The sequence below is a fragment of the Pimephales promelas genome, chromosome 22, assembly GCF_988280905.1.
Source record: "Pimephales promelas chromosome 22, fPimPro1.hap1.1, whole genome shotgun sequence".
NCBI lineage: Eukaryota > Metazoa > Chordata > Actinopteri > Cypriniformes > Leuciscidae > Pimephales > Pimephales promelas.
The window spans coordinates 1,229,719-1,245,171 of record NC_142790.1 but is presented as its reverse complement, the minus strand read 5'-3'; the positions used below and the strand labels follow the sequence as shown (position 1 = coordinate 1,245,171).

The following is a 15,453-nucleotide window of genomic DNA, read 5'->3' as shown; positions in this document are numbered from 1 at the left end:
TGTGAACATGGTTAATGGAAGGATACTGTAAATTTAGTTTTCCAATATTTGTTGGTAAAATGATTTGAATATGAGCACAATTCAGACAATGTGACATTAAATATTACACACGAAATGGGTTTGATTGCCTAAACATAGATAATGAGAAAAAAAATATTCCTGTAAATACCAGGGTAAACACTTGCTGCTTATAGTTCATAGAACGATTATAATGTGGTTTGTAATGCCTCTTTTAGCCAACAGGGGGCGGCAAAAGGTTCCACTGCTAGCATTTAAAATACTGTCTGGTCAGTTCCGATATGTCTAAATAATCCTTATTTTCATTCTTCACTTTGCAATTGTTTTAGTCGATTTGCTATTGGAGTTGATCACTGTTATTCGGTTATAAATTTCTAGTCCGTAAAGCGGAACGTTCATTATTATTGTCACGTGTTACCTGTTACTTTTCTCAACGCTGGACCAGCCAAAGGCATGGATATTTATACGTAGATGCCTCATCCTGTCACGCAGGCGCGGTCGCCATGTTGCGACGGTCGGCGTGTCGTCACTCTATAAAAAAGAGTAAAAAATAAAGATTAAAAAAATAAATAAAAATAACCAAAGATGCCACATCATACCGCAGTTTCTGGTTGTGAAACCCGCCAAGATTTAAATTCTCAAAGTATTTGAGACACAGGTGAGAATGTGTTGGTTTGTATTTTAAATGTATGAACTCGATATTACATTTGTTACAATGGTAACTTAGTAATGTCAGCTGACGCCTTCGTCTTGTTATATTTTGATAGTGTAGCAAAATAATTGCTGAAGTCTGTTTAATATATATATATATATATATATATATATATATATATATATATATATATTCATACAAGTTGTAGACGCTCAGTTAACTCGCTGTCGAATGTGCCCTGACCGCTCCAATATGGCGGACGGTTTACGGTTGACACGGCATCTAATACTCCATCTATGTATGATTAGATGGTCAGAGTATCACAATCGCTGGCAAGTACTTTTAAAGCGTTTTTTTAAGAGATTGCTGGGTAAAATTTCCACATGTCAGGCAAACATCTTTTGAAGTTTTATTACAAATACCCCGCTGTGAGACCAAAAAAGTTGATATAGTGAGATATAAATGCGTCTCTAAACCGTCAAACGCATTACAGCCGCACGGTTGTGACGTCGAGATTTTTTTTAATAGCTGAGAACGGGATCATACAGAAAAACAAACACACATCATAATATAATCAACAATAAAATAATCTGAACAGTAAAAATAATTAAAGCAAAATAAACAAAGAATGACGTCGATCTCCTAGTTACCCGGAAGTAAACGCCATTATCATCAGGTGACAGCAACACACACAGGGTTTGAGCTGCAACAAACAGTCTTTTATTTATTTATTATTATTAGTAGAAGTCATTAATGTGTATAAAGCTTATTTAATACACCATGGCGCAAAAAATCAATGAAGCTCACGAACACATCGCCAAGGCTGAAAAATAGTAAGTAAAGCCCGACGATAAATGCTTGAAATATTTACTATAACTTAGTGGTTTGAAATTAGCATTACGTCTCGTTTTCCGGCAAATTGATGGTTAAAGTCTCTTTATACAAATGTAAAATTATACATGATATTTTATGATGGAGAAATGCCTTAAATGTCACAGGTATAGCCCTTGTTGTCATGTTTGACTTGCTTGGATTATAATGAAAGATAACTGATCATTAATTCTCATTAAATTCAGTTTAAAGACGAGCTTTATGAAGTGGAAGCCCGATTATGACAGTGCTGCATCAGAATATTCCAAAGCAGGTGATATTAAACACACACAAACAAACAAACATAAGGACTGCTGTACTGTTCTCAGGTGTCTCTGACGATGATGATGATGATGATGATTTTCCTCTCTAGCTGTTGCCTTCAAAAATGCCAAACAACTGGAACAGGCGAAAGAGGCTTATTTACAGGAGGCCGAGGCTCACACCAACCACAGATCGTATCCTTCAGCCTGGTGTTGGTGTTCTTTCCTGCTGGATTTGTTTTTATATTGATATATTGATTTATTCGCCCATCATAGGCAGTATTTTAATCTGCAAATCACCGCTGCCTTCTTCCTTGACTCATTCTTCAGGCTTTTTCACGCTGCCAAGTGAGTACTCTCATGATTACTGACATCTGTTGCTTTAATCGTGTGTGTGTGTGTCTGTGTGTGTGTGTGTGTATATGAATATGCTGCTTGTTATGAACATGTTTCTGTATGCAGGGCTTATGAGCAAGCAGGAATGATGCTGAAGGTCAGTGCATTTGCTTTTGACTTAAATATTTATTCTACTGAAAAATGAATATATATTAAAATGTATTTATTTTAAGCTTTATTTGTTTATATAGCAAATGAGAATTTTCCATTTGTTGACATGTCATGGTTAGATTCAGATGGGAATAATAATATTTATAATGACACCATATTTAAAAATATGATATTTATCATATATAATAAAATGTCATATTTATTTGTTACTACTGTAAAACAAACTGTATACTTTTTTATGGGATCTCATTCAGTGCTTTCAGAAACTTTTTAAAAAATAATTCTGTTTCTGTATTTTTAAAATGAACATTTCTGTATTATCAAAAATGCATCATTTTATTTATCAAAATAAACAGAAAATAGCACAAACTTTGCTGAAGTGATTGTTTTGAGCAAGTATTTTAGCTGAAGTATTTGTATTGCAATTTTTTGGCTGAACTGCCTATTAAACAGTGTGTGTGTGTGTATGTGTGTGTGTGTGCAGGACATGCAGAGATTACCAGAAGCGATCGAGTTCATCGAGAAGGCCAGCATGATGTACGTGGAGAACGGCACTCCTGACACGGCTGCCATGGCCCTGGACCGAGCGGGGAAGTGTGTGTTCACACCCTCACACACACACTCTCGTACTCTACGCCAGTGAGGAGGACTGACTCTGACTCTGTCGTCCGCAGGTTGATCGAGCCTCTGGATCTGGCCAAAGCAGTTCATCTGTACCAGCAGGCGGCAGGAGTGTTCGAGGTCAGGCTCACACACACACACACACACACACACACTCCTCACACACACACCACTTCAACTAACACGCTCTGTCGTGTGTGTTCTCAGAACGAGGAGCGACTGAGACAGGCTGTGGAGCTCATCGGCAAAGCATCACGACTTCTGGTTCGACAACACAAGTAAGATCTCAGTCATTAACTAACATGAACTATCAAAGAGAAATACATCTAATTTATGTTCAAGATAAACACTCGTCTTCATGTTCACAGTGCGTCACTAATATCAACTCATACAACTAAAATGTTTTATTAAACTAAGGTTTATAAATGCTGTAGAAGTTCTTCTCATTATGACTTCATGATAACTGATGTATACGTATTGTAAAGTTTTGGCCAAAACCAAAACCGGAAATACATAAAAATCAATTAATTAATCAAACTTATTAATAATCAACACTCAAATTGTAAACTAAACATGTAAAATGCGCGTAAGAAAAACAGAATGGTTTCTACTCCAGTTTGTTGGTGAAATATAAACACTTAAAGCTGCAGTGCGTGATGTTTAGCGGCATCTAGTGGTGACGATGTGAACCACACCCAGAAGTTACGGCAAAATGAGTGTTTTCTTACAATACTAATGAGAATTTCTAATTAAAATATATGACAAACTTTTCATTTAGATCATAACGAATCAAATTAACTTGTATAAAAATGGCATTATATTACCACTCTAAATTATTCAATAAAACGATATATTATATTCGCTTGTTCATCATTGTGTGAGTGTTTTATTCGCAGCTTCTTATCATGAAGAACAACATAGTGACGAAACGCGTTTGTCCGCTCAGGGCCACCGTAGAAACGTGGATGTAAGGTGTGTGTAGAGAGAAACACTCAATCTAAAGTAATAAAAACATAACGGTTGATTGTGTAAGCTCTTAATACACCACTGAACACACAGTTCTGACAACAGATCCGCCTAAATATCACACACTGCACCTTTAAAACAACATTAAACTGTAAAATTAATTTTTTTCCCCTATTCTTATTTTTTTTTAATCCTAGCAATTATTTTTCAGAGTTTTCTTTGTTATTTTGGGTTGTCTGGCGTATTATTTACTGAAGTTTCTGATGCTGACTCCAGGTTTGACGAAGCTGCCGTGTCGCTGCAGAAGGAGAAGAACATGTATAAAGAAATAGAAAATTATCCAACCTGTTTTAAGGTGCGTCTGTCTTCATATATATATATATAATAGATAATAGATGCTGTGTTTCCTCGATTAAGAAATAATCACAATTTTTGTTTTAACAATTTTCTTCCATGTTTTAATTTGAACAGTAAAGCTCAAGTTTAATCTCATATGATTTAAAATATTTTACGTCTTCATTTGATTTTCAGAAACAACACAACACTGAATTAGTAAAGAAAAAAAACATTAAATGTTGTATAAGTTTAATAAGTTTTATGGTTTCATTTAATTAGACTGCTTTTTGATTATTAAAGATTTTACACACTAGATGAAACACTGTCTGCAGTGAGTGATGTGTGTGTGTGTGTGTGTGTGTGTGTGACAGAAAACCATCGCCCAGGTGCTGGTGCACCTCCACCGCGCGGACTATGTGGCGGCGGACCGCTGTGTGCGCGAGAGCTACAGTATCCCAGGGTTCAGCGGGAGCGAGGACTGCATCGCCATGGAGCAACTCCTGCAGGGTTACGACGAGCAAGATGAAGATCAGGTGACCCGCGTGTGTACCTCACCCCTGCTGCGCTACATGGACAACGACGTGAGTCTCACACTCTACATGTGTGTGTGTCAGTGTTGGGTGTAACTAATTACTAAGTAATTAGTTACTGTAATTTAATTACTTTTCCCTTGAAAATGTAAAGTAAGGGATTCCTCTTCATTGATCTGTAATTTAATTACAGTTACTTCTGATGTAATTGAGGTAAATACTGTGTATAGATCAATCTGATCTCACAGTGATTCGTTTGCATTTTATGAGGTGTCTAAATTGTACGACCGCACTCGTACAAATTCATATGAATTATTGTAAAATATGTATTGAAATAGTGTGAAATGTCATGAGATCAGACATAAAACAATAGTGGGTTTAACATCAAAATGTATTGTCTGATATTAAAAAGTATGTTTTTATAATGTAACCTTCGTCAGTTTAAAGATAATTCGTGCAATTTTATAGATTTATTTGAAAGAATTAAAACAGATTCATGTCTATCCTTGTATTATTCAGCTGGTTGAGATTGATATGGGATTTTGAGAGTAATTAGTAATTAAATACTTTTTAGAGAGAGTAATTAGTACAGTAATCTAATGACACTGTTGAAGAGGTAATTAATTACTTTGTTAGAGTAACTTACCCAGCACTGGTGTGTGTATTGTACATCTCACCCCTGCTGTGGTACATGGACAACGAACACTCGAGACTTTTCTTTCCACTAGTCCGAAGGAAGATGGAAGCAAAATCTCAAAATTGACCAGTGGATGATAAACGTAAATTTGGAAACTTTATTTTACCGCTAATTGAAAAAAAGCACATAAACCTCTGATATTCTAGTTTATTATTATTATTAATCACATGTCTGTCTGTCAGAGCACAATTCCCTTGGGTTCGTTCCTTTCTGATCTTCTCATGTCTCGTGTGTGTTTGATTCACACTTCCAGGATGGTGGCAGGTATGACATCAGTGACAACATCTGCGTAGTAGAGTAGAGAAATGCCTTGTCCACACACACACACACACACACACACACACACACACACGTATTCCTCTATTTGGCCCAAGTGTTCGACTGCAAGTGTGTGTAGAATGTTAGATTACTCGATGGGACACACTTATACTCTTGAGCTTTTATTATTTATTATATTTTCAGTATTTTGCATTTTAAAGTAATCTTCTCCGTGTCTGTTCAGTAGTCGCAATGCAACTAACAGAAGACACACATTTTAAATCGTGGTGCTTCTAATTAAGTGATAAAAAACAGTTGCAAATTTTGTACAAAATAGGCTTACACACACACCATGCTCCTCTTTGCAACAATAAAATGTGCAACAATTTGTTTTTACTACCAAATTATATGCATCTAATTCATTGAAATTACAGTGAAATGTTTTCCTCGACATCTCGCGATTTTTGTGGCATGCGAGTAGGGATGGGCAACGATTAATCGCGATTAATCGTATCCAAAATAAAAGTTTGTGTTAACATAATATGTGTATGTGTGGTGTGTATAATTATTTTGTATATATATAAATACACACACATGCTTGTATATATTTAAGAAATATTTGCATGTATATACTTTATATATATATTTATACATAATTAATATTATGTATAAATATAAATATTTGATATATTAATAACACATTTTTCTTAAATATATACATGCATGTGTGGGTATTTATATATACAAATTAATTATACACACTACACACACATATATTATGTAAACATAAAGTTTTATTTTGGATGCAATTAATCGTTACCCATCCCTAAATGCATGATGGGATACGCTTAGCTCTGAAGAAGTGTTAGAGAGTGTGCGTTAAGGGCTTTGCACTCACTCTCTGGTGTGTGTGTGTGTGTGTGTGTGTGTGTGGACAAGGCAAAAGACTCGTCTTCCTCCCTTCTGTGTTTTATTTCCCTCCTTTAATGTTAGTCAAGGTCGCATTTGTTTGCTAGCATATCTTTAAAACATGTAATGACCTTTTTAACATCCTGGTGTGTGTCGGGTCGGGCCGTGCCGAGTGTGTAGCAGGAGTTGTGTGTGAGCTCATGATTTCACAGTGATGTAGCACTGCACCATTAATCGCAATTTCTATGTAATCGCACATAAATGTCGATTCTGAACCGGTATAGGCGGTGATTGTTTAACGTGCAGCGTGTCAGTGAAGCACGGCTCAGTAAACACTGTTTGAGTCGCTTATTACGTGCATTTGAGAAAGAGACGCATTCATGAGCCTCTTGTCCAACTAAAGACTTTAATAACATGCTCTTACTCCAACGCCAGCTGAGCTCGTCCTGTGAGATGATGATGCGCTTCACACACAGAATAAGGCAGTCGTGTGTTTATTACTCAAGTTTCATCAGAGCGTTTCAATCCTCCGTTTATTCACTTACAGAGATGGAGTTTCCAGGAATGCGTGTTATATCGTACCTCGGTGGTGTGGCGTGTGTGTGACGCCCTCTAGTGTTCAGATAGATACACTACCGGTCCAAAGTTTTAGATCGGTAAGATGTCTTATGTTTTTAAAAGAAGTCTCTTCTGCTCACCAAGGCTGCGATTATTTTATAAAAAATACCCCAAAAAAAACAGTAATATTGTGAAATATTATTACAATTTAAAACAGCAGTTTTCTCCATTCTAATATATAGTGAAGTGTAATTTATTCCTGTGATCAAAACATCATTACTCCAGTCTTCAGTGTCACATGATCCTACAGATATTATTATAATATGATGCTCAAGAAACATTTATGATTATTATCCATGTTGAAAACCGTTTTTTACATTTTTATTTCAGGATTCTTTGATGAATAGAAAGTTCAAAAGAACAGAATTGATCTGAAATGGAAATTAAGCTTTTGTAACATTAATTCATTCAAAAAACCATTCAAAAGTTTGGGGTCAGTAAGAATTTATTTTTTATTTTTGGGGGAAAGAAATTAGAAAATACTTTTATTCATTAAGGATGAGTTAAATTGATCAAAAGTTACAGTAAAGACATTTATAATATTAGAAAAGATTATATTTTAAATAAATGCTGTTCTTTTGAATTTCTATTCATCATAGAATTTTTTGGGGGAAATGGTACACGACTGTTTTCAACATTGAAAATAATAATTGATGTTTTTTGAGCGTAAAATCAGCATATTAGAATGATTTCTGAAGGATCACGTGACACTGAAAACTAATGTGTAATCAGCAATGTGGAAAATTCAGCTTTCAAATTACATTTTAATATATATTAAAATAGAAAACAGTCATTTTAAATTGTCATAATATTTCACAATATTACTATTTGTCTTTTTTTTTTCATCAAAGGAAGCAGCCTTGGTGAGCAGAAGAGACTTTATTTAAAAACTGATCTAAAACTTTTGACCGGTAGTGTATGTGTGACGCCCTCTGGTGTTCAGATGGATATCACAGCGTGATTAATTGTGCTGCTCTAATAATGATTCTCTGATGTTTCTCAACACTGATGTGTGTGTATATGTGTGTGTTTTCCACTCTGATGTGTGTGTTCTCACCTGTCCTACAGTACGCCAAGCTGGCCCTCAGCCTGCAGGTGCCCGGAGGAGGGAAGAAGAAGAAGCCCGCCGCTAGCGCTAGCGGAGACGCTGGAGCCGCGCAGCCGGAGGAGGACGAGGACGAGTACGCTGGAGGACTGTGTTAAACACACACTTCTGCTGCCGAGAACGCATGCATGACCACGATCTGATTATATTCCTGTACTGGAGATCTGTGTTAGGCCTCTCAACAACTCCTCAAGCATGTGTGTTTATTCAGGTTTGTTAAAATGAACGTTAGCGTTGGGTTTGCCTTGAACGCAAGTTTCAGGAGATTAAAGGCAAACCTGAGACAACAGCCTTTACTGTAAAGGGAGAGAATCTGATGTTCAGAACTGTGCTGGACTGTAATTATACTCTATCATATGAATATTGAATAACAGTGCCTGCCTTACTACAAAACATGAACTCAATGAACCCATTATACGAGACGTCACCAGAACATGAAGCCGGATGCATGAAATGCCTTAATAAGATAATCTGAACACATCTTAGTTTTGTTTTAGTCGATGTGCTTTGAAATTGCGGGGAACAATTTCTGTTATTAATGAGGACCTAAATTATTGTTAACTGTGATTGCATGGTGTAAGAATACCAATGAATAAATAAAAATGATTCTGTTTTTGCATATTTTCGATGCCTATTATTACAGTGAATATTGTATTGACTCGTACAAAATGCAAGAAAAAAACAGGCAAACGGGTTTCCAGACTGTGTTTTATCATCACACCACAGAGCCAGTACAGTGAGAACGCTCCAGTCCTCCGCTCCATCCAGTTCTCTCTGAGGGAAAAGTGCCGTGTGTCTTTCACTCTCCTTCCTCTGTTCAAGTTTACGGTCAGCCTCCGGGACAGTATATTGCACAGCGCACGTTATCGAGACTCCTAACAGACAGGTGGCGCTAGAGCGCAGTTAAACCTCGATCCTGATCCCATTGGTTGCATGTTTCTCAACGTCTAAATCTCAACCAGGACTCTTTGGGTCCAGCCGAGGTCGTCGGTTCCTCTGATGTGGACTCGTCCTCATTTGGTCTTCTCCCTGGTCCACTTGATCATGGTCTCGGGTGAGCGGTAGAGGAAGATGAGTTTGGCGTACAGGTCCTCCTCCAGCTCCAGCTCGCCCGTCTCTCGCACCAGGAAGATGTCAGTGCAGAGCTTGAGGATTCGGTCCACACACGGGAGCTCCTCGAACATGATGGAGTGAGAGATGCCACTGAAGAACTCGCGGACGAACTTCCCGATCACCAGCACCACCGACGCGTACAGGCCCATGATCCTGCAGGAGATGGTCATGCGTTACTCACACACTCGCCATTTAACCAGCAAACAGTGCAGAATTCTCACAGGTAACACATTATTTGTGACTTAAAAATTTAATGTTCAACAGTCAGACTTAAAGGGGTCGTCGGATGCAAAATTCACTTTTATTCGTTCGGGTCACATGACATCACTAGGCATGTTTCCATTACAGATTTGTGCAAAACTTTTGCGATATTTTCTAAATGTCGATAAAAAACTATTGCGAAATGTTGGTGTTTCCATTAACCGACGTTATGCGACTAGAATGTCTTTTTTTTTCCTCTCGCGATAAGTCCAAACATCATGACAACGGACCGCACTAGACATTATTATTATTAAAGGAGAACTCCGGCGCAAAATGAACCTTTGGTCTAATTACACATTGTTACCTAGTCAACCGTTATCTGAGATTTGTATATTTTTATACTTTTACGGTATATTTTCCTGCTTTTTTGTCCTTAGCCAATCACATGCCTGTTTGATGCAAGATGCAAAATTGATGCTGAAAATTGATCAAACAGGATCAGGTTATTTTATGTTTAAGATAGATTTAGATAATAAATATATAAATATTTAGACATTTTTTATTACATTGATCTTACCTAAATGTTTGTTTTTACAATGGGGTAATTTTTTTGTTAAGAGTTTATGCAACACATGGAAGCTTGATTTCAATCTTTGAATTAAATTGAAAAAGTAGCACAAATAAATACAATAGAATAAAGACACAAATAAAGAGACATTTTTGGGTAGTTTTTTGGCTATTGAGTTTCGATATCTCAGCTCTGGAAGGGGCTAGAGCCTCCATTTTTGCACTCAGGTCTAAGTCTCATGGCCCTCTATCAGAATCCAGAGTTTTGGGAAGATTGGAGAAACTTAATTTTTCGCCCAAAAAAAAAACAAAAAACGTAAGGGGTACCACTGTCGTTTTTTTTTCGGGCCGAATTTTTGAGTTTCGATATCTCAGCTCTGGAAGAGGCTAGAGCCTCCATTTTTGCACTCAGGTCTAAGTCTCGTGGCCCTCTATCAGAATCCAGAGTTTTGGGAAGATTGGAGAAACTTAATTTTTCGCCCCAAAAAAAAAAACGTAAGGGGTACCACTGTCGTTTTTTTTTTCGGGCCGAATTTTTGAGTTTCGATATCTCAGCTCTGGAAGAGGCTAGAGCCTCCATTTTTGCACTCAGGTCTAAGTCTCGTGGCCCTCTATCAGAATCCAGAGTTTTGGGAAGATTGGAGAAACTTAATTTTTCGCCCCAAAAAAAAAAACGTAAGGGGTACCACTGTCGTTTTTTTTTTCGGGCCGAATTTTTGAGTTTCGATATCTCAGCTCTGGAAGAGGCTAGAGCCTCCATTTTTGCACTCAGGTCTAAGTCTCATGGCCCTCTATCAGAATCCAGAGTTTTGGGAAGATTGGAGAAACTTAATTTTTCGCCCCAAAAAAAAAACGTAAGGGGTACCACTGTCGTTTTTTTTTCGGGCCGAATTTTTGAGTTTCGATATCTCAGCTCTGGAAGAGGCTAGAGCCTCCATTTTTGCACTCAGGTCTAAGTCTCATGGCCCTCTATCAGACTCCAGAGTTTTGGGAAGATTGGAGAAACGTAATTTTTCGCCCGAAAAAAAAAAACGTAAGGGGTACCACTATCGTTTTTTTTTTCGGGCCGAATTTTTTGAGTTTCGATATCTCAGCTCTGGAAGGGGCTAGAGCCTCCATTTTTGCACTCAGGTCTAAGTCTCATGGCCCTCTATCAGAATCCAGAGTTTTGGGAAGATTGGAGAAACTTAATTTTTCGCCCCAAAAAAAAAAAACGTAAGGGGTACCACTGTCGTTTTTTTTTTCGGGCCGAATTTTTGAGTTTCGATATCTCAGCTCTGGAAGAGGCTAGAGCCTCCATTTTTGCACTCAGGTCTACGTCTCGTGGCCCTCTATCAGAATCCAGAGTTTTGGGAAGATTGGAGAAACTTAATTTTTCGCCCAAAAAAAAAAAACGTAAGGGGTACCACTGTGGTTTTTTTTTTCGGGCTGAATTTTTGAGTTTCGATATCTCAGCTCTGGAAGAGGCTAGAGCCTCCATTTTTGCACTCAGGTCTAAGTCTCGTGGCCCTCTATCAGAATCCAGAGTTTTGGGAAGATTGGAGAAACTTAATTTTTCGCCCAAAAAAAAAAAACGTAAGGGGTACCACTGTCGTTTTTTTTTTCGGGCCGAATTTTTGAGTTTCGATATCTCAGCTCTGGAAGAGGCTAGAGCCTCCATTTTTGCACTCAGGTCTAAGTCTCATGGCCCTCTATCAGAATCCAGAGTTTTGGGAAGATTGGAGAAACTTAATTTTTCGCCCCAAAAAAAAAAAACGTAAGGGGTACCACTGTCGTTTTTTTTTCGGGCCGAATTTTTGAGTTTCGATATCTCAGCTCTGGAAGGGGCTAGAGCCTCCATTTTTGCACTCAGGTCTAAGTCTCATGGCCCTCTATCAGAATCCAGAGTTTTGGGAAGATTGGAGAAACTTAATTTTTCGCCCCAAAAAAAAAAAAACGTAAGGGGTACCACTGTCGTTTTTTTTTTCGGGCCGAATTTTTGAGTTTCGATATCTCAGCTCTGGAAGAGGCTAGAGAATCCATTTTTGCACTCAGGTCTAAGTCTCATGGCCCTCTATCAGAATCCAGAGTTTTGGGAAGATTGGAGAAACTTAATTTTTCGCCCGAAAAAAAAAAACGTAAGGGGTACCACTGTCGTTTTTTTTTTCGGGCCGAATTTTTGAGTTTCGATATCTCAGCTCTGGAAGAGGCTAGAGCCTCCATTTTTGCACTCGGGTCTAAGTCTCGTGGCCCTCTATCAGAATCCAGAGTTTTGGGAAGATTGGAGAAACTTAATTTTTCGCCCAAAAAAAAAAACGTAAGGGGTACCACTGTCGTTTTTTTTTCGGGCTGAATTTTTGAGTTTCAAAATCTCAGCTCTGGAAGAGGCTAGAGCCTCCATTTTTGCACTCAGGTCTAAGTCTCGTAGCCCTCTATCAGAATCCAGAGTTTTGGGAAGATTGGAGAAACTTAATTTTTCGCCCCAAAAAAAAAAAACGTAAGGGGTACCACTGTCGTTTTTTTTTCGGGCCGAATTTTTGAGTTTCGATATCTCAGCTCTGGAAGAGGCTAGAGCCTCCATTTTTGCACTCAGGTCTAAGTCTCATGGCCCTCTATCAGAATCCAGAGTTTTGGGAAGATTGGAGAAACTTAATTTTTCGCCCCCAAAAAAAAACGTAAGGGGTACCACTGTCGTTTTTTTTTCGGGCCGAATTTTTGAGTTTCGATATCTCAGCTCTGGAAGAGGCTAGAGCCTCCATTTTTGCACTCAGGTCTAAGTCTCATGGCCCTCTATCAGAATCCAGAGTTTTGGGAAGATTGGAGAAACTTAATTTTTCGCCCGAAAAAAAAAAACGTAAGGGGTACCACTGTCGTTTTTTTTTTCGGGCAGAATTTTTGAGTTTCGATATCTCAGCTCTGGAAGAGGCTAGAGCCTCCATTTTTGCACTCAGGTCTAAGTCTCGTGGCCCTCTATCAGAATCCAGAGTTTTGGGAAGATTGGAGAAACTTAATTTTTCGCCCAAAAAAAAAAAACGTAAGGGGTACCACTGTCGTTTTTTTTTCGGGCTGAATTTTTGAGTTTCAAAATCTCAGCTCTGGAAGAGGCTAGAGCCTCCATTTTTGCACTCAGGTCTAAGTCTCGTAGCCCTCTATCAGAATCCAGAGTTTTGGGAAGATTGGAGAAACTTAATTTTTCGCCAAAAAAAAAAAAAACGTAAGGGGTACCACTGTCGTTTTTTTTTTCGGGCCGAATTTTTGAGTTTCGATATCTCAGCTCTGGAAGGGGCTAGAGTCTCCATTTTTGCACTCAGGTCTAAGTCTCATGGCCCTCTATCAGAATCCAGAGTTTTGGGAAGATTGGAGAAACTTAATTTTTCGCCCAAAAAAAAAAAACGTAAGGGGTACCACTGTCGGTTTTTTTTTCGGGCTGAATTTTTGAGTTACGATATCTCAGCTCTGGAAGAGGCTAGAGCCTCCATTTTTGCACTCAGGTCTAAGTCTCGTGGCCCTCTATCAGAATCCAGAGTTTTGGGAAGATTGGAGAAACTTAATTTTTCGCCCAAAAAAAAAAACGTAAGGGGTACCACTGTCGTTTTTTTTTCGGGCCGAATTTTTGAGTTTCGATATCTCAGCTCTGGAAGAGGCTAGAGCCTCCATTTTTGCACTCAGGTCTAAGTCTCATGGCCCTCTATCAGAATCCAGAGTTTTGGGAAGATTGGAGAAACTTAATTTTTCGCCCCCAAAAAAAAACGTAAGGGGTACCACTGTCGTTTTTTTTTCAGGCCGAATTTTTGAGTTTCGATATCTCAGCTCTGGAAGGGGCTAGAGCCTCCATTTTTGCACTCAGGTTTAAGTCTCATGGCCCTCTATCAGAATCCAGAGTTTTGGGAAGATTGGAGAAACTTAATTTTTCGCCCGAAAAAAAAAAACGTAAGGGGTACCACTGTCGTTTTTTTTTCGGGCCGAATTTTTGAGTTTCGATATCTCAGCTCTGGAAGGGGCTAGAGCCTCCATTTTTGCACTCAGGTCTAAGTCTCATGGCCCTCTATCAGAATCCAGAGTTTTGGGAAGATTGGAGAAACTTAATTTTTCGCCCAAAAAAAAAACGTAAGGGGTACCACTGTCGTTTTTTTTTCGGGCTGAATTTTTGAGTTTCGATATCTCAGCTCTGGAAGAGGCTAGAGCCTCAATTTTTGCACTCAGGTCTAAGTCTCGTGGGCCTCTATCAGAATCCAGAGTTTTGGGAAGATTGGAGAAACTTAATTTTTCGCCCAAAAAAAAAAAAACGTAAGGGGTACCACTGTCGTTTTTTTTTTCGGGCTGAATTTTTGAGTTTCAAAATCTCAGCTCTGGAAGAGGCTAGAGCCTCCATTTTTGCACTCAGGTCTAAGTCTCGTAGCCCTCTATCAGAATCCAGAGTTTTGGGAAGATTGGAGAAACTTAATTTTTCGCCCAAAAAAAAAAAACGTAAGGGGTACCACTGTCGTTTTTTTTTCGGGCCGAATTTTTGAGTTTCGATATCTCAGCTCTGGAAGGGGCTAGAGCCTCCATTTTTGCACTCAGGTCTAAGTCTCATGGCCCTCTATCAGAATCCAGAGTTTTGGGAAGATTGGAGAAACTAAATTTTTCGCCCCAAAAAAAAAAAAAAACGTAAGGGGTACCACTGTCGTTTTTTTTTTCGGGCCGAATTTTTGAGTTTCGATATCTCAGCTCTGGAAGAGGCTAGAGAATCCATTTTTGCACTCAGGTCTAAGTCTCATGGCCCTCTATCAGAATCCAGAGTTTTGGGAAGATTGGAGAAACTTAATTTTTCGCCCGAAAAAAAAAAACGTAAGGGGTACCACTGTCGTTTTTTTTTTCGGGCCGAATTTTTGAGTTTCGATATCTCAGCTCTGGAAGGGGCTTGAGCCTCCATTTTTGCACTCAGGTCTAAGTCTCATGGCCCTCTATCAGAATCCAGAGTTTTGGGAAGATTGGAGAAACTTAATTTTTCGCCCCAAAAAAAAAACGTAAGGGGTACCACTGTCGTTTTTTTTTCGGGCTGAATTTTTGAGTTTCGATATCTCAGCTCTGGAAGAGGCTAGAGCCTCCATTTTTGCACTCAGGTCTAAGTCTCGTGGCCCTCTATCAGAATCCAGAGTTTTGGGAAGATTGGAGAAACTTAATTTTTCGCCCAAAAAAAAAAACGTAAGGGGTACCACTGTCGTTTTTTTTTCGGGCTGAATTTTTGAGTTTCAAAATCT

At 38.5% G+C, this 15,453-nt stretch overlaps 2 protein-coding genes across 3 annotated transcripts in view; one reads left to right on the top strand and one right to left on the bottom strand.

Moving 5' to 3' along the window:
- The first annotated feature begins 1,319 nt into the window (after positions 1 to 1,319).
- Positions 1,320 to 8,971, top strand: napga (N-ethylmaleimide-sensitive factor attachment protein, gamma a). The gene is made up of 11 exons (XM_039690699.2): positions 1,320 to 1,503; positions 1,747 to 1,814; positions 1,914 to 1,998; positions 2,134 to 2,151; positions 2,266 to 2,296; positions 2,795 to 2,904; positions 2,985 to 3,051; positions 3,139 to 3,209; positions 4,174 to 4,252; positions 4,605 to 4,814; positions 8,314 to 8,971. The coding sequence occupies exons 1-11, from the start codon at positions 1,451 to 1,453 to the stop codon at positions 8,446 to 8,448; spliced, it is 927 nt and encodes a 308-aa protein (XP_039546633.1). The 5' UTR covers positions 1,320 to 1,450; the 3' UTR covers positions 8,449 to 8,971.
- A 69-nt stretch (positions 8,972 to 9,040) lies between these two features.
- The window catches only part of piezo2a (piezo-type mechanosensitive ion channel component 2a), a 187,752-nt gene continuing 181,339 nt past the window's right edge, over positions 9,041 to 15,453 (bottom strand). For both annotated transcript variants that reach the window (XM_089125806.1, XM_089125807.1), the window contains exon 53: positions 9,041 to 9,616. In XM_089125806.1, the coding sequence (XP_088981932.1) occupies positions 9,364 to 9,616 (253 nt within the window). In that variant the 3' untranslated portion in view covers positions 9,041 to 9,363. The remainder of the gene's footprint in view (positions 9,617 to 15,453) is intronic.